The sequence below is a fragment of the Neovison vison genome, chromosome 4, assembly GCF_020171115.1.
Source record: "Neovison vison isolate M4711 chromosome 4, ASM_NN_V1, whole genome shotgun sequence".
Lineage (NCBI taxonomy): Eukaryota > Metazoa > Chordata > Mammalia > Carnivora > Mustelidae > Neogale > Neogale vison.
In genome coordinates this window covers 197,700,460-197,727,038 of record NC_058094.1, presented here as the reverse complement: position 1 = coordinate 197,727,038, position 26,579 = coordinate 197,700,460, and the positions used below count along the sequence as shown (strand labels likewise).

The following is a 26,579-nucleotide window of genomic DNA, read 5'->3' as shown; positions in this document are numbered from 1 at the left end:
TTTTTTTTTATCACTTTTAGATTTAAACTTTCTTTGTTGTTCTATTTCATTCATTTTGAACAAAATCCCACCTTTATTGCAGAGAAGGGGAAACAGTTCAAGGGAGAAAGGTTGGGGGAAATCAGAAACCATGCTATGCTAAAAATGGTTTCCAGGCTTATACATGGATAACGAGGTCTTTGACCGTATTAGATTTGCAAAAATAGCAGTTGCAGAGGTAACAAGGGACCAGAATAGATGGCTCTATTTCATAAAAGAAAGGGGCAAAGTGAAAAGACTCATTAATGTTGAAGCAGTAGATGGATAACCAGTGACAAATATCAAGTAGATTTCCTTCAGTTTGGTCAGAGAAAGGTCATTGATTATTTTTGGTTAAACTGGTTCACAGAGGCCAGGTCTCCACTAAAAAAGGGAATTAATTGCTTCCATTTCCCACTAATTGCCTCAACATTTCCCTTTGCTTTGTCATTGGAGATTTGGTCAGAGAGGCAAAAAGTCAAAAGTCAGAGTGTGATGGAATCTACATAAAAAGGGAATCTGAGGAGACCAAATTATGGCATTTGGTGTAATAATTATAATGATATTTAGCATTTTTCCCTGGGAGTGCTGTGGATTTTTAGAGACCTTTTCAATCTTTAATCAGACCGTAGGGCACATTTAAGAGAGTTCACTGTTTTTATTTCCATCTAGAGGATAAGGCATCACAGAGAGATGAATTGACCTCGGGCAAGTCTCCTGAGATATTAATCCTGTATGTTGGATTGCACCCTCCTATGTTGAGTTTTAGCTAGAAGCCTGGGCTCTTCCCAGAAGTATCATTCATTCATGCTCCTTCAGAGTCTAAAGACTTTTGTGCACATTATCATCTGAGATTACTCCTTCTATCAATGACAGAAAAATCACCCAAGAAAACAGCATGAAATGGTCTTGATGTCACAACTGTTGCTCAGTTTTCAGCTTATTAATTGACATTCCAGCCATTTTCAATTAATAAGACATTTTATTTTGTGTTTGATGACTCAACCAGTCTTTGAAATGCTGCCCAGCTCTAAGTTCTCTGGAATAGATGAATTTTGTATTCCAGACATTTTGTTTTATTGTTCTGAAACCCAAAGCGGCAGTATAGAAAAGGGAAAGAACATGAGCTCTGGATAAGTCAGTGTTTACTTGCACTACCTTCAGAGGCCCAATAGACAAACGTTTCTCTTTAGGAAGTCCCAAATCTTCAGTATCAACTACTTTTCTTTTCTGGAAGAACCAGAAATATGTTGTTCTTAATTAGATAGTTGTTACACTATAGGTCACTTATGACCTATTTGAATGAGCATAGGTTTTAAGGATGGTTAAGTTTCAAAACCAGCTCTGTCGTAACCAGTTGTTTGATCCCAGACGGGTCATGTAATTTGATTGAGACTCAGTTTCTTTATGTGGAAACCTGAAATACCTCATTAAGTTTCAAGGTTATAAATGAGAAAGTGGTGGTGAAGCACCTTGCTTAATGCCAGCATAGAATGAGGACCTAGAGACCTTAACCATATGCTTATTGTTGCTAGAAATTATAAAGATATTAAATAATATAACTATTAATTGGGACAAGGTTTAAAAAGCTTAAGATGCTGGTATTAAAGAAGTCCAGTATTCTATAGAAATAATTTATTTGAATAAGATGCTCTCATAGTTTTGGTGAACTTGAGCTGGACCTTGTTCCTCTCGTTGGATGCCTCTCCATGGCAAGTCTTCCTTACTCTAGCCTATTGAAAGTGTTTTCTTCCTATTGCCATTTGGTAATCAGAACTATTCTGGGAATTGAGTAATATTATTGTGCCCATTTTAAGATAAGGGTATTTATATACTGGGAAGAATATAATACTGGCACACAGCTTGTCAGAGAGGAGTCCAGGTTTGAAACCAGGTAGGCTGATTCCAAAACCTGTAATTCCAACTGCTTCTCTAACAGTGCTTTTGAAACATCAGACGGTAATTTTAAGTTGTCATCGTGCAAGCTGAGAAATTAAATTGCCTTCACCTCCACTTTAAAATTAATTAAGGAGATTCTTAAAGCTTATCCTTCTTTTGACAAGAATGTCTAGTCACACTAAAATGGAAAACCCGTCAACAATGACATCTATGTGACTAACCCTACATTGGTTTCTTTCTAAGTGTTTTAATTTATTTTGTCTCCAAAAGTAAAACTAACCCAGTCTTTGTCAGGACGCAGGTCTCAGTCCTCTAACCAAAAAATATTAGGAGCTGGGCATAGGGGTCCTTCCTGCTTCCATGGTGCTTTTCTCTTGGCTGCATTTCCCCTGTCCCCTTCTGTAGCTCTCTGGCAGGCCCAATGAGCCTTTTCTCCCCAGCACTGAAGCTGAGGACCAACTCTGAAGAGAACCCTAATTGTCTAACTAGTTGCTCATAACATTTTGTCTTGTTTCTCTTAAACAGTGTAACCTAATAAAATTCCTTTAAAATATATAAACAAGGCCTACCTACTACTAACACAGGAAGGGCTAAGACTATGTATACATGGGAAACCTGGTTTGACTGTTTTGATTACTTGACTGCTCAAGTCAGTCAAAAAGTAATCATCAGTGAAGCAAACCATTCTGACAGATTTTTGGCCCACTGTGACTGCTTATTTGACTGGCTTGCCTGTCAGGTTGAAGTGGTCAGATTGACTGGAGACAGTCTAACTGAGAGATTTAACTCTGGAGGACGTGGGTGTCTGTATACCAGAATCACTTTAAATAACTTTATTTGAAATATGTACCTATTTTCCTGGGACCAGCGGGAGAAATTTGAAAGTGACACATTGCAGCATTTGACTTTCTGGAGTGAGATGTCTTGTCGCTTGCTAGAGTTAGCAATATATTTATAGGCTACAAAACAATCACATTTTTCCCTATGCGCATATAGAGTTCAATAGGATTGAAACTCTACCCTAACTTGGCCAAGTCTTAATAAGGCATCATACTCTGTAACTCTTCTGAAGGGTTGATGATAGATATGTGACAGCAAATGACTTCTCAGATATCAGGATACCAGTTCAGTCATTAGCAACTTGTGGTAAGGGCCAAGTTGACTTTGCCACAAATAGTAGTTCTTCTAAGAAGAAGAATGTATAAGAGAAAGAAAAAAATCAAAATAAAATACCAAACAAACCCCTTGGTCAGATGCAAGAGAATCTGGTTGACATTATTACTTGAGCTGCTTTCTGAAAGCAAGCCACCTTATATATCTATACTTGTGTTCCTTTTGGAAATTTACTTTGAAATGAGCTCCCAGGTTTGGACAAGACAATACGATAAGGATGGGAAGAATAATTTATTCTCACATGACAATATTGGATTTTTAGGGGAAGAACACATTGAGGTTGTTATCTGCTGTAAGCACATTTTTATATGGTCTGGTTTATGTTGGTTGAATATCCTAAAATGTTTACATTGAGAATTTGAAATATCCTGTTCTTGTTTGAAAGACTTATTCACGTGCTGCTCTTTAACCTTCCTAAAATTCTAGCTTTACTCACGGACATGAAAATGTTTAGTAAATGTCTGGAACTTTGATGCTAACTCATGTACTTCTATTAAATGTATTTAATAATAAGATTAGGTAGAAGTTAGGGCTACAGTGTTAGTAAAGACTTTAAAGTTATGACACTTTTCCTAAAATAACTTGCTTACTTGTCATATTTTCCCTTGCTTTTAGTCACTTGATGTATCATTCTGGTTTTGGTTTTCCTTTTTTTGAATTTTGTGATTAATTGAGGGAAAGGACGCTTACTTTAGTTTTGTTTTCAAGGTTTATACTTTTTAGTCATTTTATGATTAAATGTTTTTAGCAATAAAGCCCTTTGGTCTGAGTAAAAGAGAGAACAAAATCAAATCTCACAGTTTAAAGAATGCTATAGAGAGGCCATTGGGATATATATTTAAATTTGGTTTCCTTAAGCAGAGAGGTAGTGAGAACTGATAGGAAAAATGAAAATGTAAAAGTTGACAGGGACAGATTCTGTGAAGGACCTTCTTCAGGGGATTTCAGAGGATGATCCAATGTCCTAAACTGGGGCCTCAGCCTTCCAGCTTTCTTGATCTCTTACTCTTCATACTTTCTCTTTGGTCTGATTGAGTCTTAATATACAACTATCCCCTCTTCTCACCTTTGGGCCTTTGTTTCCTCCCTGTCTAGTCTTTACTTACTTCTGTCAGTTCTCACTGGTAGAGGTGCTTTTTGCCCCATTGTCCTGATACAACTGACCATCCTTGACCAACACAGCCTCTCAGCTGCACCTTAATCCTTAATTTGATCACACCTTCAAAATCCCTTTGTAATGTAAGGTTACATATCCACAGGTTCTGGTGATTAGAACTTGGACTTCTTTGATGAGGGAAGCATTATTTTACTTACCACAGAATAATTGAAAATAATTGGTAAAAGCTTAAAAGACTAAAACAGTATATTTACTAATTTTATATATATATATATATTTAATTTCAATGAAAAGGTTTTATTTTAATGCTTTGTCTGCTCAAATTAGAATGGAAATACAATTCTGGATCTTCATCTCTGAAGTTACAGTAAATATTTTCCACATATTTCAAAGCTACAATATTAACTAGCATTTTGAGTTTTTTGTTATTTCTCAAAAGCAATTGACACACACAAAAAAGATCTTACAAAGAAGTTTTCTGTTATTTCACCTCTTGCCAACTTTTTATATGTATTTGCTTATATCTTAAATTTATTCCTCAGAGCAAGAAGATTAAAGAAATCAAATAGGATAGTCATGATATTTATTTAGAGCAAACCAAGGTGAAAATAGTATTTTCTGCCCTCCTCACCTCCTCCTTCCCCATCCACCTGTTCTCTATCAAGAAAAGGTGTTAGATGTTTTTAGGAAAGAAACATTTATGTAACAGTAAAGATAATTTAAGGAAACTTCCTGGGGAAGAGGGCTAGGATTCTTCAGAACAGTGTACATTAAATACACAGATCTAAAGACAAAAGTGGAACAAAACATCTTTAATAAAAAAAAAAAAAAGAAAGAAAGAAATACTCATCTAAAGTTAGTATTTCCTGATGGTAGATTTCAACTATAGCATTGTCCCATACTGTGTAGAGAAGCCAGATCTTACATCATGTGAGAGTTACAAGACAAAGTGAAACACAAAAACAAAATCCTGAGTGAACCAAATTAAACTTAACTAATCATGGGGAAGCAATTGCTAAGGTTTTTCCATCAGAGTCAGCTGGTAGACACTTGTCTATGGATATAGGACACATCTTTTTCTAATAATGGAGGCTGGAGTTAATTTTTATTATCCTTGCAAGCTGGTAATAAATACCTTGTAGTTGAAAGAATACCCTACTTGCAATCAAAAGACGTAAAGTAGAGTTCACTTTTTCATCTGAGTGATTGTGCGCAAGTCTGATAGCCCATCTGAGCTTCTGTTTCTTCATCAATGGAGTAAAGACAGAAGTTCTTCCTCAGACCATTGGAACATTGGATTCCACGTGTGATGGTGGCTATCCTAATACGGTATTCTTGGGCTTTCATTTAGTCCACGAGGTCCTATGATCAGTCTTCTTGATAAATTAATGTTTCATGGCCAGGTACTTTCTGTAACTATAAAAAATTTGTGACAGAAGTATGTTTCTTTGATTCAAAAGGAACACTGTTCTTCAGTGACAAGGGGAAGGTGAAACTGTGCAACAATCTGTAACTGAAGGCCTTTCCTACATGAAGGCATGATGACTGGAGGAATTTGATTAAAGTAGATAAAGTAATAACAGATGCATCTGAAACACAGAGAGCCAGACATCATCCTATTTACTAGTTAAGTAAAACAAAGACAATATTGATTTTGCCCTTTTTTTCCTGGAAATACTAGTAATAACTATAAAAATTGAGTGATAGAAATGTACTTATGAAACAAAGCCATTTTCTGCAGTTTGTCAATCAAAATGAATAATTTCAAAGTCTCATTTTCAATTAGATTATTTTAATATTTAACTACCTAAAATGCCCCAATCGTATTCTTTAGAAAATGGTTAGACTAGAATACCATAGTTCTAATGATGACATTTTATTATCATAAAAATGACTTCATTAATTGATGATCATATATCAACTCATAAAGTAGATAAAGGACATAAAAAGTTTTCAAGCCTGACATAGTATAAAACCATTTAAATTGTTTAGAATTTTTTTCGGGAATAAACCTCTGTGATCATTTTATTCTCACCAAAAGATGTATGAATTTGTTATAAATTCAACTACCTTAAGAGACCTGTGAGTTTGTTTTACAACAAGGTCTGTATAAGTTGACAATATATGGATATTATCCCAAATCTAACCATTGAGATACATTAAAAATGTAAAAATATAATGCATTTGTAACAGAATGATGCAAACGATGCAAGTATTATAGGGAGGTTTGGATTTTGTCCTAGGTGTTCCTATTGATGGTTTTGAATCTATTTTAGAACATGTAAAATTAAAAATAAATTCACTCGTGACTTTCTAAGAAATTTGAAACAAGACCTCTTAAAGAAGTCAGTCTTGTTTCTCCTTTATTCTCTGAATCCTTGAAAGAACATTTACAACTTCATAATGAAAATGATTTAAGGTCACTATACTGAGGATGAAAAAAAGTACGTTTAACCACTACATGAGAGCTTTGTTTTAAGTTGAAAGTAACTGTGAAGTATAAAGTATCATCTAAACACAACTGTTGGTTTCTAAAGCAAAGAGGACTTATAAAAGTTCTCTTAATAAATATTAATGTTTAAGCTTTAATGCAGTTAAACTTTTAAAAAAATTTAAGACATTTTACTGAATCTAGCTTAAGCAACTAACTTGTATATTTCTACATTTACAGAAAAAAATTTAATTATATGAGAAACTTCTGAAAGCTTTGGGGAAGAGTATTAACTCATTTAAACACAGCTAAAAGCACTACATATGAATATGTTTAATATCAAAATATAATCTTACACCTGAACCTTTCCTTCTTTTTTTTTTTAAGATTTTATTTATTTATTTAACAGACATAGGTCACAAGTAGGCAGAGAGGCAGGCAGAGAGAGAGAGAGGGAAGCAGGCTCCCTGCTGAGCAGAGAGCCCAATGTGGGACTCGATTCCAGGACCCTGAGATCATAACCTGAGCTGAAGGCAGAGGCTTAACCCATTGAGCCACCCAGGCGCTCCCCCCCTCATTCTTTCTTTTTAAAGGAAAAACACATCTTTCATTCATTCACTTGGTCTGTTGAATCAAAAAGGACATTTCCTCATGTCATTAGTTCCCCAAGAGTTAACGTATTCTTCCATATGAATTTTGATTTTTGACACATTATCATTTCAGAAAATAAAATGAAGTTAAATATTGTGCTGAAGTTTTTAAAAATAACTGTGGAGGCCATTCAAGTTTTTTATTTATGATAGTGTATGATTAAATAATATTATTTATTTAAAACCTATAGCATAGTCCCTTCTGCAGGCTGTTTACTCAATAAACAAAAAGAGTACAAAATCTATTATCCAAAAACTTAGGGCTAGATGTGTTTTAGAATTCTCAGTATTTCAGAAACAGTACATATAGAGAGGCCTAAAATGGCATACCATACTCAAACACATTAATGTATCTGCAGAAATGCGACTAGTATCTATTATAAGTGAGACAAAGAAAGATTTTAAATAGCCTTTCTTTATTTCAGACCTGATTTTGCCACAAAATGGGTTTGCACCAGACTGAAATCAAAAACAAAAATGAACTTCTGATTTTCAGAGATTTTTGGATTCTGGAATTACAGTTAAAAGATTGAGGACTGATAAGGAGAGTTGAAATGCACTTGTATTAGGAAAATAAGTCTATATATCAAAGGGTTGAATATATCACTTTGGAAATAGGAAAAACAAATAACGATTTTATTAAGGAGGATTTACTCCACTGTGTAACATATACTAACTTCAAGTGAACTCTTGCAAAGTGTTTAAAAAAAAAACAACAACCAGAATCTGGGGAAAAACTAGAGTTTAGAATCAGAATTGATTACCTGGTGTGTATTTAGAGCGTGGGAGTCCACCATGTTCAGTTCTAGGACTTCTCATCTTCTAATTCTGTATATCTCCCCCCAACTCATCTCATTAGTTACTATCTAAGTGCAAATGTCAAACTGGCTTCATCCACAGTGCATACTTCTGAGTTCCAGACCCCTGTATCTGGCTGCCTACTTCACACCTTCAAAACACCGCAAACTCAAAGTGTTCAAAATCAAAATTATGAGTCTCTGTCCCTCCCAAAACGCCAGTCTTCTCTGTAAAGAGCATCACTATCCATTCTCTCACTTAAGCCAGAAACTCAGGTGATTTCTTAATCCATTTCTAAGCATCTCTGAAATCCAGCTACTTGTTTCCATGTGATCCCTCATCCTTATCCCATGACCCTAGTTCAAGGAACCCATTTTTCTTTCCTGGACTCTCCTTTTACCCTGCTAGAACTCATTTAACTGAACTACTAGGGTCCCCTTCCCTGTGATAAAGAAAACAAGACACCTCTATACACCTAAAAGCATTGCAAGGATTGACCCGACTGGCCTCCTCAGTATCATACCACACCATAATCTCTCTGCTCCTGCACGCTTCGCTCCTCTCAAGCATTTTTCTCATCTTCCCTCCTCCCATCTAGGTCTTTGCACATGGTGTTCCATCTTCCTGGAATACATTGTCTATACTCTTGCTCTAATTACTTCCTTTTCATCTTCCAGACCCAGCTCTACCATCCCTTCCTCAGGTAAATCATCCTTAACTTTTGTCTAGATAATTTCTGTCCCCAAACTCTTAGTCTTGTGTATCTCTCCTTCCTATTCTAACAGCACTTGAGAATTTACAGTCTTTCATGTGATCGTTGGACTAAAATCAGTCTCTTCTGCCTGTCCATAGGCTGCATAAGGAGAGGGACTATGTTTCACCTTCCTCACCACTGTTACCCACATAAATGGCTACTGGATAGAGGCACACATGTTCATTTGAATGACTTGCTTCTCTTTTATGTCTGTCTGTCTGCTTTTGAGATACCTTTTACTTTAAAAATTTTATCACATTGTGTTACAATTATATGTTTAGTTATATGTATCTCCTAATACACTGTGAACCTTTGAAGACTGGGCTATGTCTGTTTTGTTCAGAATTATATCCCCAGAACTTATCATAGTAGCATAAAATCTGATATGCAATAGGCACTCAAAAAAATATTTGTAGAATCAATGAATGCTCAACCTGTGAGTACAGGGTCAAATGTATTTTAAAGTATTATGGCTCAAGTTATCTCCATGTTTCATATTAACTTATTTTGGTCATTGATGATATTGCCAGTTGACCTTAGTGTGCACATGGCCTGTTGTGTTCTTTTAAAGCCAACATGAGGTGGTCAGTCTCTGATGTCATTTGTATTTGACATTTACAGCTCAAAAATTTCGAATGCACAGGCCCTTAAGAAACAGAGCAGAGCAGCCTGGGTGGCTCAGTGCGTTAAAGCCTCTGCCTTCGGCTCAGGTCATGATCCCAGGGTCCTGGGATCGAGCCCCGCAGGGTCCTGGGATCGAGCCCTGCATCGGGCTCTCTGCTCAGCAGGGAGCCTGCTTCCTTCTCTCTCTCTGCCTGCCTCTCTGCCTACTTGTGATCTCTGTCTGTCAAATAAATAAATAAAATCTTTAAAAAAAAAAGAAAGAGAGCAGAATAAATAAACTACAATTATTGCTTATATTTGTTCTAATTCTCTTAAAGGTATGATATGGTGATTTTCCTGAGGTGCTAACATAAACAAAACAAATCAGCACAAGCATAGATAGAATTAGACTGAGTTGTAAGGGAAACTTAGACTTTAAAGTGTAAATATGAGTGCTTATGGAGTGAAACCATTTTTATTGCTAGAACACTACTGAATTACCAAAAAAAAAAAAAAAAAAACCTCTGCTTCATAATGTTCATGCCTCTTTAAACTCTCATAAGTGTGGGTCTCCCCTCAAAGACATACCATTGGAATTACCCAAATTCAAATGATTGGGACTGACGGGATATGTTACAATCACATTTTACATTATTATCCATTAGATAGCTTTGGATTATATAACACTCATCTGAAATATGCTGACAGTTATTCAGAAATCTAACTAAAACTTTTGATGAACCAGGCCCTACATTGTTCAGTAGTTGTATCTCAATCAGACAAGCTCGACTGTATAATTTTAGGTTTAGTCAAGATGAGATTTATGGGTATATCATATCCAAAGACTGCTGCAAAGAAAGTAAGATTTGAAGAAATGAGTTATTAATCTTTACCATATAACATTAACAAATGTCGTGTGGCTTTTATAAGTAGCTACCTAGAGGTAGTAGATTCATGAGCCCCCCAAAATAGATTTCTTCTTATATACCTCTGATGCTAGGAACATAATGAATAGTCACCTATTATTCACTTGTGAAATCCAAGCTTTTACTTCATTTATTAAATTCAAGTTTAGTACAAAATTAACAAAATTAAATAAGGACTGTCATGCCGTAGTGAATGGGATTTTCTGTCTTTTCAACAGGGGTCTGTGAGTGTGTACATACATGTAAATGTGTGTGTGTGTGTGTGGTGACAGTGTACATGTTTTTCTTTACTATCATGAGGTACCATATTTACTATAAATCTATTTCTTGCTGAATATATTTCTGTTTCTCCTCTTGCAAATAGACTAAACATGCTTATTAGGTAGTGCCCACGTTTGCTTGATTGATTAGCTTGGCTCGTCAAATTAATGGTGATAAAAAGCCTTGTTATTGAGATAATTGCTTGTGTGATGTTTGCCGTCCCTTTTTAGTTTGGAGTTTCAAAAGGCCGGTACCCAGAAGGTGTTTTATCTCCTCCCAGGTCCTGTGCCCTCAGTTCAGATAAGTGGTCTCCAGGTGGATAGTGACATGTGGGTCATAGACCTGCTTTCTAGAGAGGAATGACTTTCCCTTGGGACTAGCTTTAACAAAGAGCAAACTCTCATTAAATGTTAAACTCTCCGTAAATGTTGAAAGAATTAGCTGAGGGCTTTTATCATCATCTTATGGTTTCTCTATAAAAAGATAACATTTTAAAAGAAGCTTATATATATGTGGGAATCATGTTTATAAGTTTTTATATGATGTACAGCAGTATTAAGGAGATATGATACAAGCAGACAATCTTACAGATACAGAATCACAGGGTTTGTTGGAGTCCTTCAAAGATTTTTTTGGTGCAACTACCTACTTGCTTCTAAAATTTCTTTGTACATTATACTCTCTCTGTTGTTATCCACTGGATGGGATATGAAACCCATACAAGAACTAGGTCAAAAGACTACAGTATAGAACACTGAAAAGTAAATTGGAGGAATGAACTCATGTATCTGGGAGCATAATTTGAAAGCCACTCTGTGAAAATAAGAATGACTCCACGTGGGGGCATAGAGAGTCCTTGCAGCCAGCACTGCATGGCTAGCCCACATTACTCCACAGTCTTCTACCTACCAGGAGGTCTTATACCCAAATGCAAATAGGGTCACTTAATAACATTTTGTTAATCCTAATTAATTCCTAACAAAATCTTCGCTGATGTGTAAAGTTGAACCCTCCCAAGCCTCATCTAAATTCTACGACTTCAAAAAATTTTATCAGACATCAGTTACCCTAAATCGTTTCCTCTTGTTTCACCTGCTATTGTCAAGAGAATATAGCTGACTTTTTTCTATGACATTTGGCTGCTTTCTCCTGGACCTCCTATCAATTCTCTTAGTAGTCAGGATTCCTGCATCTGTGCTAGCCCAAGAACAAATAGAAAAAGGACACACACGCACACACACATACACTTTGCATTTGTAATGTGATCCCCCAGTCATCATGTTTCTTGCAACCAGGAGAATGCATTTTTTTGCTTCCTGACCAAATCCTTCCCTTTAGGTTATTGTATTTGCAGGAATTTGTGTGATTCTAATTTTTTAAAAATAGTTTACCTGTTAAGCACATTGTCCTAGTTCTCTTATTAGTGGATCTAAACATTTTTTATAGCTCACTAATACACTACACCTAATTTCTTGAAAGACCCCATCCCTTTATTAGAACATGAAAATATAAACTACATTTGAAACATTAAAAATGGACTTTTTAAGCTAATTTTTTCATTTTATTAACTCCAAGTAATGGAACTTTTTTTAACACCTTAATTTCTATCTCATGGTTAGTTTGAGACCATTGTGTTGGGGTGATAGCCTTACCAGGTGAGCCTCTGGGTTAGTCTATCTGAAGATGGAGTCTGCTGTGTAAATTGCTCGGGAGGCTGTGAGTGTTATCTCAGGGTCCAGTCAGATTTGTACAAGGTTATGTATTTGGGCTTTTCACTGGAGCTGATTCATATTATGCCTTTGATCAGAAATAAAAATAGTGTGTGTTATGGTACATTGCTTAGATGATCCCTTTCACAAGTGAGCCACTTTTCCCTCCACCTGATCCTGTTCTCCTCATCCTACTGTGGCTGAGATTCTGAAATCAACCTCCAACAAATCTCCTGCAGGCATGTCTCAGAGTATATTTCCTGGGTAACCCAACTTAAGGTGATTTTTTAAAAAATATAAGCATATGAAGAATTTCTTTGCCTATTTTATAAAAACTGCTATTGGGATTTTGTTCAATATTTTGTGTAAGTCGTCTATGAAAAAATCCAGTTTATAAATTCTCAGATATTATTTGTAAAAATATTTGTCTTTCCTCAGAACTGGTATGATCTAATTACTTAATAAGAAATATATATTAGGTTGACCCATATATAAATATATATATATATTTAATTCTCCTTTTTCCTTGGCTGCCAGGATGTTCATGGGTAAGTTTTTATACTTAATTGAAATTTAATCTTCAGCTTACATTTCCTGGTGTAAATATCTCTTACCACATTCACACTTCATATTTATTTATGATATATTGGAAAATAAGGAGACTATAAATATATTCTTTTAAGTGAAATAAAACAGATTTCTGCATGCAGGCATTAGACTCAGCATGACCATGTCTATGTTTAGTTTCCAATGGCGGTATATCCTAGTGGTAAAGCTTAAGCATAGTACTAAGTTCTGGGGATATGATTTTCATAAGCAAAATTCCTTTACATTTGGATGGTCTCAATCTCTTTGACAGTCCATGAACCAAATCACAGTCTACAGCTGCTCTGGCTTTCTAGGTGAAGACTTTGACATTCTGGTTATGGTTTACCAGCTCTTCTAGTAGATTCCCAAAGCTCTCTGGGGTCATCATAATTATTCAAATGCTGTACTTCAATGACTCATTCATTCATTCACTGAACGCATGTAGATGCATTTTTAATCACCTGCTGGGTGCCATTCTCTGGGTTATGTTCAGGATGTATGGCAGGAAAACCGTCAGCAAGAAAAACACAGTCCTTGCCCTTGGAGATCTTGCATTTTTCTTCCCTGTCCAAACTCTGACTAGACCGTCGTTCTCTGAAGGCAGGCACTGTGCTGATTTCCCTTCTGCCTTCGATGTACCTCTCAGCACACAGAAACTTGGCACTCAAAAAATATTTCTTGAATAAGTGGATAAATGAACAAGGGCAACCTATCATTTCATCTACTTCATCTCACAAAATACTGGGATCTTCAGTAAGGGAAAGCCAGTAGTTTCATGGCTTTGTCTTCAGATGCCAGGCAATTTAAAATAGGCTTCACGGGCGCCTGGGTGGCTCAGTGGGTTAAGCCGCTGCCTTCAGCTCAGGTCATGATCTCAGGGTCCTGGGATCGAGTCCCGCATCAGGCTCCCTGCTGAGCAGGGAGCCTGCTTCCTCCTCTCTCTCTCTGCCTGCCTCTCTGCCTATTTGTGATCTCTCTCTGTCAAATAAATAAATAAATAATATTAAAAAATAAATAAATAAAATAAAATAGGCTTCACAAGGGGCACCTGGGTGGGTTAGTCAGTTAAGCATCTGCCTTTCGCTCAGGTCATGATGATCCTAGAGTCCTGGGATCCAGCCTCATGGGCTCCCTGCTCTGCGGGGAGTCTGCTCCCTCTGTCACTCCTCCTGCCTGTGCACTGGTGCGCGCGCTCTCTCTCTCTCTGTCAAATAAATAAATAAATTCGTTTAAAAAATAGGCTGCACATGGTTTAGCTGCTGCTTTACACTTAGTTGTCTCATTGTTCTGATAATCAGTTCATGATAGGAGACGATGGAGATTTTCTGGGGAGTACTTTTTTCACATTCCATTGTATCTTTCCTGCTCCACTAAGCTTTTAGTCCCTTATGCTCGCTCTACAGATGTTCTGTAGATGAGGTTCCAGACGGTCCTCACTTTTGCCCTCTAGCCCACTGTCATTCTCTGTAAACAAACAAACAAAAACCCCAAAAGACAAAATGACAAAAACTCAATAATTTCGGCAGAATTAGAGTTAATCCCATTTTATGTTTTGCTTCAACTCTATAGAATGGTCTGCAGAGGATATGGTGGTCTTGTTTTGAGAAAGGAAACTCTATTCATGTGAATTCTTTTTCACAGCTAATATATGTGAATGCTTCCCAACTTTTTTTTTTTTAAACAAATATCTCTATTTGGCTGCAGATATAGAAGTTTGTTTTTTGTTTTTTGTTTTTTTTAAATCTACTTATTTGACAAACAAAACAAAAGAGCAGGAGAGAGAGTGAGAGAGAGCACAAGCAGGGGGAGCGAGCGCAGGAGAGGGAGAGGGAGAGGGAGAAGCTGGTCCCCACAGAGCAGGGAGCCTGAGGCAGGGCTTGATCCCAAGACCCTGGGATCAGGACCTGAACCAAAGACAGAAGCTTAATCGATTGAGGCACCCAGGTGCTCCTGTCTCCCAACTTCTTTTCTTCTTTCTTGTTTTCTTTGATCTTTTGCTCTTGAGATTTCCTTCCTTTTCCCCTGTTCAGGGCCATTTTCTTCCAACACCTGATTTAAAACCACTTCCTCTTATAATTCATTTTTAAAAAATCCACTGCTTTTTGTGGCATTTTTAATTCATTGTATACATCACTGAGCTTTTCCTTTGCACTCCAGTCACTTCAATTATTTACTCAAGAGCCAATAGTGCACAGTGTTTAGGTAGGCTCTGTATTCCAGTTCTGTCCCTTACTAAAAGAGTAATGAGAAGTGTGTTATTAAATCTCTCTGTCTCTGTGGCTTTTTCTACATAAGGCAGTGGGGACACTAATGATACTTCCCTCCTAAAACTGTAACAAAGATTAAAGGAAATAATGAATGTAAATACCCTGGTACCTGTTGCACGTTATTATTATCATTGTTGTTTTTACTGTAGTTGATATTAATACTGCCTAACTAGATCATAGGCCTGTAGAGCCCTGGGATCACATTTACGGCTTCTCTTGATGTAACACCAAATGCAATAAGTACCCTAATGAAAGCTCTCAGAGTCAATGGATGAAAAGTAAAAAATGAATTAGTTAATGAATGTTGTAAATTCTGATTCAACATACTTTTCTTAGAGCAAGAGACATTTTCCTTCCTGGGGATACAGTGCTCTTTAGTCTTCAATTACATCGTATGATTTGTAAATCTGGAGATGCTATTTATAATGTATATTTTGTAAATGTACACAGATTAGAAGGATTAACTAAAACTCTAAGATAATCTAAATAGCTACCCTAGAAAAATTATCACTGGCATTTTAATGAAATGTTATTTTACAACTTTAAATCTCATAGCAATATAATTAGTAATATGTGTAATCTTTATTACCAATCTTAATCTTTTTTATATGACTGAAAAATTATTTTATGGTACTACAATTAAAATAATGCTAAAAATGTCAGCATAACAGAATTAGACTAAAGTAACTACTACAATATTGTACCCCAAACCAGCTAATTTAAATGCAAAATACTTTGTAAAGGCTATTTATCTGGGCTAATGCATGTTAAGGGATTTAAGGAGTAGTTTGCGTAGCTGAAATAAAAGGAAAAATAAGCACTGTACAGCAATCTTTACTATTGTTTAACATGAGGGAAATATTAAATAGGTTTATATATAGGCCACTTGAGGAAAATGTATTAGAAGCCACATTACAGCATAGTAAATATAAAGAGGACTGGCAGGCAATTCTACTTTCAAAGTCTTTTATAGGAAAAGCTTGACATGGTTAAAATTATACTTCTGCACTCCATGTTATATTGTTAACTGTGGTAACTAGCCAGAATTTTAAGGCTATGTTTTGAAAAGGGATTTCAAAACACGGGACAGTTGTTTAGTTGGCACATGACACTGGTTAGATTTTTCTCTGAATGCTTCCTATGATTCATAATCATCTACACAATTATTACTAAGTGAGAATATAGAAAAGCTTAGAAGTAAGATTATGTATGTATATACCTATGTAATCTCTACACCCAATGTGGGGCTCAAACTCACAACCCTGAGATCAAGATCAAGCCAGGTGCCCCTAAAAATAAGATTTTTAAAAAATAAAAATGGGATGTGCCTGGGTGACTCAGTTGGTTAAGCATCTGATTCTTGATTTTGGCTCAGGTCATGATCTCAGGTTTGTGGGATGAAGCCCAGAGAGGGCTCCGTGCTCTGCAGAGAGTCTGCTTGAGATTCTCTCCCTCTCCCTCTCTGTCTGTTCCTCCCCCCACTGGTGCTCTCTCTTTCTCTCTCTCTCTCTTTCTTTTTCTAATAAATAAATAAATAAATATTTTTTAAAAATAAAAAATAAAAAGTCTAGCACAGAAATTTTTAAAATATGGAAAAAACTACTTAGATTTCACCACCCATATCATACTTAATATTTTGCATATATATTTCTAGTTTTTGTTCATCATGAGCAATTTTTAAAAATATTTGACAAAAATGATTTGTGATTATGTCCCATGGAATATTTATATGTAATATTTAAAGATCCAAGAAATACTTATTATATGAAAATTCCTCTATTTTCCTTCTATTATTTTAGGCTCCTTTTCTAGAACCTCAAAATGTATTGCTACTTATATATTTATTCCCAATTCTGGTTCAGTTACCTGTTATTTTGAGAGCTGTTCTTAAACACTTGGTTAGCATTGAAAATGTTTTAGTAAGTTTAAGTTACTTCTTAAAAACTGTCATTTATTAGTAGGGTATGTAAATTATGACAGAAGCATAAACCGTAAATTCGAGAGAAGTAGATGTTGTAATGTGTCTATTAACACAATTCAGTTGTTGAAAGTAGAACTCTGATTTACCAGGTGATACTACACATTGTATTTGTTTGACTTTTATTCTGTAGGTCTCAGCACATCTGGAAAATCCTGCAAAATCCCAGCTACAGAGAGTCCAGAGACAACAAGTAAAACCCTTCATGACCCTTGACTACCAGCTTGTCAACCAGACTCCTAAACGGTCACACCCTCCAGCTCCAAGCAGTGCGCTTCTGGTGCAGCAAGGACACCTGTCTCCCGAGAGTGACACTGGCTTTACTGGAAATCCACTCACCAAGTTACTAACTCTTGGGAAAGAAGATGACAATGTGGAATGGCATGTATGTCTAGTAGCTACTTATGAAAATATATAATCAGCTTTTGAAAAAAACTGTAGAGAAACTCTACATTTTTATAGTAAACATTCCAAATGCAAATGTATTTAGCAAAAGGGATGTCTCAATGTATTCATTTATAATAGTTAGTTATGCACATATTGATTCCTCTGCATAATAAAATATAACAGTTCATTTCTCAATACCTCCTTTCAGTTATGTATCAGTGTGAGTCAAAATGGGCTCTAACAGTCATTTATGTTAGGAAGATTTAGCTTTGTAAGGATTGTCTGGTATATTTAGTTAAAATATTTATCGATAGTTATATTATCTTAAATACCCATTAAAATAAAACAGGAAGAAGTTGTTTAAATAGCAGTCAACACGTGCTCTAAAATAAGACTAAAAATGTTATTGCACTTAATGTTTTATGGAATTACATTTGGATTTCTTACTATTAATTATTCATTCATTCATTTCTATTTTCAACAAATACTGTCTACCGTTTACTAAATAACAGGAACTTAGAGGTGCCAGGGATACAAAATGAATAAGAATGTGTACCATCATGGAATTTATATTTATCGTGACCTGCTTATGAATGAACCTTCGAAAAGTACTGAAGAATGAATTGAACTGGCAAACCACCAGAACTGGGAAAAAGACTTCCTTTAATATCTCAGTGTAGAAAAACAGCTTTTATAGCTGAGCTTTCTATTCGTTTCCTTTTCTTTCTTTCTTTTTTTTTCCATTTGATTTGTTAGATGGAGCCATGGTCCTGTGATCTCCCGTGTTTAATCTTCCAGTCTACATTCCTGATGATTATTACTGATTTCAGGTCGCTGCTTTTTGCTATGAAGTCTGTAGCCTCCAGTCACCAAAGAGTAATGCTCAGTGTCCCATTATGTGAATTCCAAAGTGGTAGAGGAAGATTTCAGTTTTTTACAAATTTTACATTTATCAGGCAAAGGGAAAATAATAAGTATCCGGTAGACTGCTTAATAAAATAGAAAACAACCACGAAATAGGACTCATTGAAATCCAAAACTGAGCATAAAGCTCTACATGGATATTTACTGATACTTCTCAGTAGTGACTATATAAATAATTGTTTAAAAAAAATGTAAGGTTAGTTCTCTAGTCACTCTATGAAGAGCATAAAAATATATGTAGGATGAAAATCATCTGTATAGTAAATATTAGAACTCAACCAATATAATTTTTCTTACTACCACCTTCTTCCAAAGTTCATTTCATTGTGTGTAAGATTTATTTCTAAGGGAAAAAAACAAATCCCTAAGGATTTGCATATGCCAGTCAGTTCCAGGCAAAAACCAGAATACGATATTATGTATCTTATGAAATATGTTTTCTAAAAAATAGGAAAGGATAAGTAACATATATCAGTGTTCTCAGTTTTTCTTAGTAAATGTTTTTATTCCCTAGGCACACAACTTACATTTTCTTTCATAAGAATTTTTTACATTATAAATGAAATCTATGTGATTTTAGTAGTCTTTTATGTGGTGCCTGTCAAAGGAAGCTGCTAAGAAGGGCTGAATGCCCCAAAGGTGCAGAGCTCTGGGGGCAATGTGCACATTAGCCATGGATTTTTTTTTTTTTTGCTATTTTTTAAACCATTGTACCTTTGGCTATGTATGTAAAGTTTCTTCTATAGTTAATTCTACTTAATCATTATTTTATTCAGTATGTTGTAGTTTTCATCAGTGTGTGTTCTCTTGAAGTCCACTTCTTATGTGCACATTTTCACATTCTGCCACCATTCACGGTCTTGTTATCTTTCATAGCTAAGATGTATCCTATGTCGTTGCAAATTCATAATATTTTTTGATTCATGGGGTTAGAACCACCATTTACTAGCTGTGTGGTCTCAGTCCTTAAGCTCTCTTCCCAGCATTCCTACAACTGGAAGAACTGCTTGCATTTTCTAAAGGTCCTAACACGAAGGCAGAATGGGGGCTCAGGAGATGGTGGCTATTGCCATTCTTTGGCGTTTCTTTTTCCTAAGCTTGTCTTGCTGGGACATCAGAAAATATTTCATTAATTCAAAGAAGAAGTCACATATCATGGCTACTACAGAGTAAGTCTGTAAGAACATCCTTAGTTTCAGGATTTGGGGTTGGTATTAGGAGTAACTTGGTGACTAATGGTCTCTGAGACAGTGAAATACAAAATCAAAAGAAGCGCTCTATAGCCTGGGCCTTTCCAGAGGATAAAATTTGTACCTCTGGCACAGAGGACCCTTCCATACTTAACCCTTGCCTCCTGATCCAGACTTATCGTTCAGCTGGCCCATGGCACTCTGTGCTTCAGCCATATGGGTTCACTAGTGGTTCTCACAGTGGCCGGGTTCTCGATTCTTATGTCATTTCTTTACCATCTACTCATCCAGTCTTCACCATTTGTCGAGATTCTAAGTCTCTCTCCAAAATTCATCTCAGGTTTCTTCTCTAAGGTGCTTTTGCTGGTAGTTCCCTGTGTAGAAAAGCACTTATTCTCTGAATTTTCATAGTAACACCCGTATCATGTGGATAAAAATTGCATTTATCACAGCATTTTCATAGCACACGCTATATTTTAATTATTCGTTGTCTTGTTTTCCTACCAACTGTAACTTCCAGGAGTTATAAGTTGAATGGATGAGGAAAAAAATTAGCAAATAATTATAATATTATGTAGCAAGGATAATGGTACAGATAGGAACATGAAAGTGCTGTTATTCAGAAATATCAATAGTAAAACTTGGAGAAAGTGGCGAGTAGAACATTTACACAGATGAGGTAGGATGAGTGGAAAATAAAGATGGGGAAGAGCAGGAAACGCAGTGAGCAGAAAAAGGGAACAGGTGGTAGCAAAAGATGAGACCAGAGATGTGGACAAATCACAGAAAGGCTGGTACTCCATGCAAAGAAATTTCAAATCCTGGAAAGGTTTAAATGTGGGGGCTGGAGTGACATAATCAGATTTGACTGTAATATCCTTCTGTCTGCTATGGAGGATAGGAATCCTGGAGAGAAAGGGCCAGTTGGGAGGTTACTTCTATAATGCAATGAAAGGTGATGAGACCCTCTATCAGAACATGCTAGAGTTGGGGTATCTGGGAGATCACCATGTAGAGATGCCAGTGACAGCTAGAGATCCAAGTTTGCCTCAAGGAGAGTGATCTAGACTGGAAGAAGAGATTGAGAGTTGTCAGCATGGGGTGGGGGAGCGGGGAACAGGGGGATACTTAAAAGTTCACGTGAGAAAGAGAGCTCCTAGAGATCATGAAGAGAGTAAGAAGAGCAATGAACCAAGGGTGGGATTGAGCCATTAGCAATATTTAGTAGGTGGTCAGAGAGGAGGAACTATAAAAATAAACACATAGCCAGTGTGCTGTCATCGAAACCAAAGAGTTAGCTTAAAGAAGCTAGTTTAAATGAACTATACACTCAAGTGTGGTAGCCAAGTCTAGCAAAATAAGGGTTGATAAGCATCTTGAGTTTGGCTGATAAGCAGTCAAGAAAACAACAACAACAACAAAAGGAATTTCAGTAGGATGGTTGGCAGAAACCATTCTTCCACCTTGAATTCAGAGTTGACAGGAGGTGGAGAGGTTGAAACCTGGGATGTTTGGGATCACTGGGCCAAAAGCTAATAAGGCAAAGACAGAGAGATAGTCATAAACTGAAAATTGTTTAGTTGACTTGCAACAGGCTCTAGATTGGATCTAAAAGGAAGATTGTGTTTTGGTCAGTGAGATCATAGAATTTAAGATTTTAGAAATGTAGTGGTTTAGAGGATGACAAGACTCAAGGCCTGTGCTAAGGAATAGGTGAAAGGAAGGTTAAAGTCAGATTTACAATTTTGAGAGAGGTGAGTTAAAATATTTATCTGCAATTGTTGATTTACTTTTCTGTAGAATTCTGACAGGTTGTTGCCATAGATATTTCTAAATGCATATCAATTTATGATCATTTGGCATTATTTTTCCTTTAAAATTTTATCTTGATTCTTATATGGCCCAATATTAACATTGCTACTGTGTTTTCCATTTGGTCATATTTGTGGTACAATTTTCACTTTATTTTAAATTTTCTCTTATTTTGTTTTAATTAACTATTATAAAACTTTTTAACAAATCCAATTTGAGAGATAGTTTCTCAAGCAGTGTGTTAGCTCATTTACATTCCTTTTATTACTTCTAGGATTTATTACTTTTTTAATGTTTTAAAATTACTGTACTTTGTTTCATTATTTGTTATTTTTTTTTCTATCCTCCATTGAGCAGGTCTTTTTTCTCTCTTTTCTTTTTTGTTAGTCTAATTTTTTAAGATGCAATAGTTATATCTTTTTCTATATCTATGTCATTGTTCAGCAAGATCTATGTCATATCCTTAAGTAAAAATTTTCCTTATTATGGTCTTATCGCCTTGTTCTCACCTATCATCCTATATTGGGACTTACAGTATCTCTCTCTTTCTCTCTTCTCTCTATCTATATTCTTGTTTAGCCCCCAAAAAGTTTACTTTTATTTACTCATTTTTCTTTTTCTTTTCCTTTTTCTCAGAAGATTTATTTATTTATTTTAAAGAGAGAGAGGAAGACAGCGTGCACGCAGGGCGGGGGTGGGGGTAGGAGGAGAGGGAAAATGAGAAAAGCAGACCTTGAGATCAAGACCTAAGCTGAAATCAAGAGATGGACCCTCAAACAACTGAGCCACCCAGGTGCCCCTATTTACCCATTTTCCATTTGTATAGATTTCATAAGTTTACTTTTCATCTAACTGGAATACTTCCTGGAAGAGTGTTTTTCAAAGGCCTTTTTGCTTTAAAACTTTTGAGTATATAATGCCTTAGAACAATTTTATTTTGCCCATGTACTTATGGGATATTTTATTGGTTATAAATGTTTAGGTTCAAAGTTCTTTACCTTTAATACTTCAGTTATTATCCCATTGTCTTCCTGTACCCAGTGTTGAAAAATTTCATTGTTGGTCTTTCATAGATCTTGTTTTTAAACTTTGTGAATCTTATAAATGTTCTTTCTTTGCCCTCAAACCTCATACTTTGCATACCTATTATCTCCATTTTGATTTTAGTCAAAATAATTTGTTTTTTGTTATATTTCATTATCTTCATCTATCATTTTGAAGATACTTATTCTACTGATTTGTAATTCTTTTATCTAATATGTTATTTCTCTTTCATCTGATATAAAATATTGTGTTTATTGTCTTTTCAAAAATAACAACTGGATTCTTAGGTGAATAGTTTTGAGGATTTCTGGAAGCTATGAAGCAAGATTTTGAATGGACTTTAGATCTTAAAGTCAATTTAGGATAATGGAGGAACCAATGTCTTCAATAAATTAGGGGCAAATTCAGTCATGAAGGTGGATGAGAGAAATGAGGGATAGTGGTGTTAGGGAAGCAAAGAAGAGCCTCCAATGAGGCTGAGCTTTCACATGTAGGAAAGAAAAGTTTCTTACTGAAATAGGAGAAACCTAAGCATATTGGTTAATAAGGAAAAATTAATGATGCTGTAGAGTGAGTCATTTATGATGCAAGTTTCCAGGAAGAAAAGGGATAAATGATATATATAATTTTTGCTGAAACTACTGGAAGTACCCAAAGAAGAGCATTTATATAATTGTGTTTGGCATCCTTCTTTCCTCAGGTCTTCTTTACACCTGTTCAGTGTAAATTTGTTGTTCATGGAAGGATAAATGTGAATGAGGGAAATATCATGAAATTAAATTTTGAGTTTAAGTTTAAAATTTGAGTTTAAATTTTGAGTTTAACGATCAAGAATATATTTTAAAACTTTCATAGACTGTATTAAACAAAAGAAAACAAAATATGCATATTTATTATCCTAGATCCTTTAAGGATCTCTCAATGCACATGGAATAACGTCTAATGTCCAGACCATATGTGAAATCTAAAAAATAAAACAAATAAACAAACAAAAAAGCGGAATCTGACCTATAAATACAGAGAATGAACTGATGGTTGCCAGAGGGAACAGAGGTGGAGAGTGGTCAAAATAGATGAAGGAGAGTACAAAGTACAGGCTCTCAGTTATGGAATGAATGAGTCATGGAAATAAAAGGCACAGCATAGGGAATGCAGGCAATGGTTTTGTCATAGTGTTGTAGGTGACAGATGATAACTACACTTGCGGTGAGCATAGCATAACATGTAGACTCATCAAATCACTCCGTTGTACATCTGAAACTAATGTAACATTGGGTATCAACTACATTCAAGTTTAAAAATTAAAATTAATTAATTAAAAAAATACAAGTGCTGTGCTCTTGAAGATGGTACTCACCACCCACATGTGGCTATTTAAATTTAATTTTAAATTCATTCAAATTTACTAAAATCTTTAAAAAGTCAATGAGATCAAAAACTTAATTCCTGAGCGCCTAGGAATTTAAATAAAAACTTGAAAAGAAAAGATTTAATTCCTCAGCTAAACTACCTACACTTTCAAGTGCCCAGTAGCTGTAAGAGATCAGTTGCTACGATACTGGGCAGTGTGGATGACATACCTATGCTTAAAGAAATTTTTGTTGGACACCACCAACCTAGAAGCTTTTACAATATAGAGGGCATAGTTTTCAACTTCATCTCAAACCTTTCTCTTGCTCTCTTCCCACTGACCGACATTCTTTCTCCAATCTTCCTACCTAAGGGTCTTTATAATTTTCGCTTCCTTTCCAAGGACTGTTCTTTGCCGTGTTACTCATGTCTTTGTTCACATATTAGTAAGTCCTTCTCTGACCATTTTCTAAAATAACACTCATTCCCCTCAAGCTCTCTCCCTACCTGCTTTAATTTCTTCAGACCACCTTCTGTTATTAAGCTGTTTGTCTGTTTCCTCATTAGCGTTCGAGTTCCAAGAGGGCAGAGGCTTTGTGGTGTTTGTTTTTATAGCTCTAATACTTGCAACAAGGTCTTGCAATGAATACTGCTCAACAAATATTTGTTAAATTAATATTGAAAATTGTTCCAATTTTTTTTTTGGCGTATCAACTTTGGGAGTTGGGCGTCATACTTTTGACAAAACCCTTCTTAATAGAAGCCTGAATATTTGATTCTCTAAGGTTCTCAGAAATCTTGCTTAGAAGATAACATTAACGGAATCATAAAATATTCTCATACATCTCTCTGAGTTTACTCCTAGTTGTTTCTGCCTATGTTATAGGAAATTCAGAGTACTACAGTTGTATAAATTCAGCATTCTCATTAACTTTTTTTTTTTAAGATTTTACTTACTTATTTGACTGAGAGAGACAGCAAAAACAAAAACAAAAACAAAACAATAAACAAACAAGCAAGCAAAAAAACCACACACACACACAAAAGACAGACAAGCAAGAGGAGTGAGAAGGAGAAGCAGGCTTCCCGCTGGTGAGGGAGCCTGATGTGACTGGATCCCAGGACTCTGGGATCATGACCCTGAGCCTAAGGCAGATGTTTAATGGACTGAGTCACCCAAGCGTCCCTCTTTTATTTTTTTTTTTTTCTTTTCTTAAATACAAGACTGTGTGTGTGTGTGTGTGTGTGTGTGAGAGAGAGAGAGAGAGAGAGAGAGAGTTATATCACCTGCTTTTTTTTTTTTCTTTTTAATGTTATGTCAATGAATCTTGGAACACTACACCAAAAACTAAGGACGTACTGTATGGTGACTAAATACAAGCTTTTGAAATCTTCTCCAGCTAAAGTACAGGAGAGAAGAAAGTCTATTTTAGAAAGGAATTGGGAAAGAGAGTAAGAAGCTGATTTAAGTTAGGACTTTAGGGCCAGATTTCCAGAATTTCAGTCCTGCCTTTGTCACTCACCAGTTTCATAATCTGGAATGAGCTATTGAGCATTTTTTTTTCCTCTCAGTTTCTTCCTCTGTATAATGGAGATAATGATAGTATCACTTCATAGAGTTGTTGTGAAGATTAAATGAGCTGATGGATGCAAAGCACAGAGAAAGTGCCTGGCATATCCCCCAACACTGTATGTTTGCTTTTGTTGCTGTTTAATGGGTCAGTGACTATTGTTGTTGTTGATATTCCTATTATTATTATTAGCCATTAGGGAAAGTTGGATAATATGTTCCTGTGTAGTTTGTATCCATGTGGACCAATTGCCTGGTTTGACCACTGCTACTTGAATATCCACCTGTAAGATGCAATCAAAACATTTCAAAAGGAAAGTAAAGTTTGTAGGAAGTCATCCCTCTACATGTTAAGTACTCAGGCTCTGGCTTGAGGCACATGATAACCACTCTATTTATATAGATGCTGATTTCCAAGGGACTGGCCCAGGGTAATTTGCCCAGCCATCACCTGCCAGCTGGCGGGAGCAAATGCACGGAAAAGCAACACAGATCAAAGAGTGGCAGGATTTCTTCATTTTAAGCTCTAAAGTGTTTTGGGTTTTGATATACATATAACCTTAATTTAAATATTCTTTAAAACTTTGAAAGATTGCTAAATTTTTTCTCTCTGAATTCAAGCTGAAGCACAACTCTTATCATTATGCACAGTATTCTAAATGTATTATATTTTGCTAGATGGAAGACGTAATTGAGGATATAATCGGTATGGAGTCAAGTTTTAAAGAGGAAGGAACAGACTCTCCTCTGCTAATGCAAAGAACAGTAAGTGTTTCTAGACCTGAGGAGGTCAATGAGATTGAAATAAATAATGGCATCTGATGATTTAAAAAAAAAAGAAATTTAATTTGATTAGTAAATGGTGTCTTCTATGTTTTTGAAACAGACACAAGATAACAGATGAATATTAGGAAATTTTATTGGTGCAGAGAAAGATTATGTAATGTTATTGAGGAAGATGACAGGGCTTGTGATACTCTCTCTCTCTCTATCTACCTATCTAATCCTTATAAACATCCATTTAATTAAATATCTGCTATTTTCCATGAGTGATTTAATCTTTAGCATATAATCATAGCATATAATCAAAACATCCTCATGAGCTAATGGCTAAGTTTTGACTAATTTAC

At 35.7% G+C, this 26,579-nt stretch overlaps 1 protein-coding gene across 4 annotated transcripts in view; it reads left to right on the top strand.

The window, feature by feature from the left end:
- The window catches only part of TFEC (transcription factor EC), a 174,045-nt gene that overhangs the window by 120,478 nt on the left and 26,988 nt on the right, over window positions 1–26,579 (top strand). For 3 of the 4 annotated variants that reach the window (XM_044246414.1, XM_044246418.1, XM_044246417.1), the window contains 2 exons: window positions 17,306–17,557; window positions 26,128–26,214. In XM_044246414.1, coding sequence (XP_044102349.1) covers window positions 17,306–17,557; window positions 26,128–26,214 — 339 coding nt within the window. The remainder of the gene's footprint in view (window positions 1–17,305; window positions 17,558–26,127; window positions 26,215–26,579) is intronic. The other variant, XM_044246415.1, reaches the window with a different exon arrangement.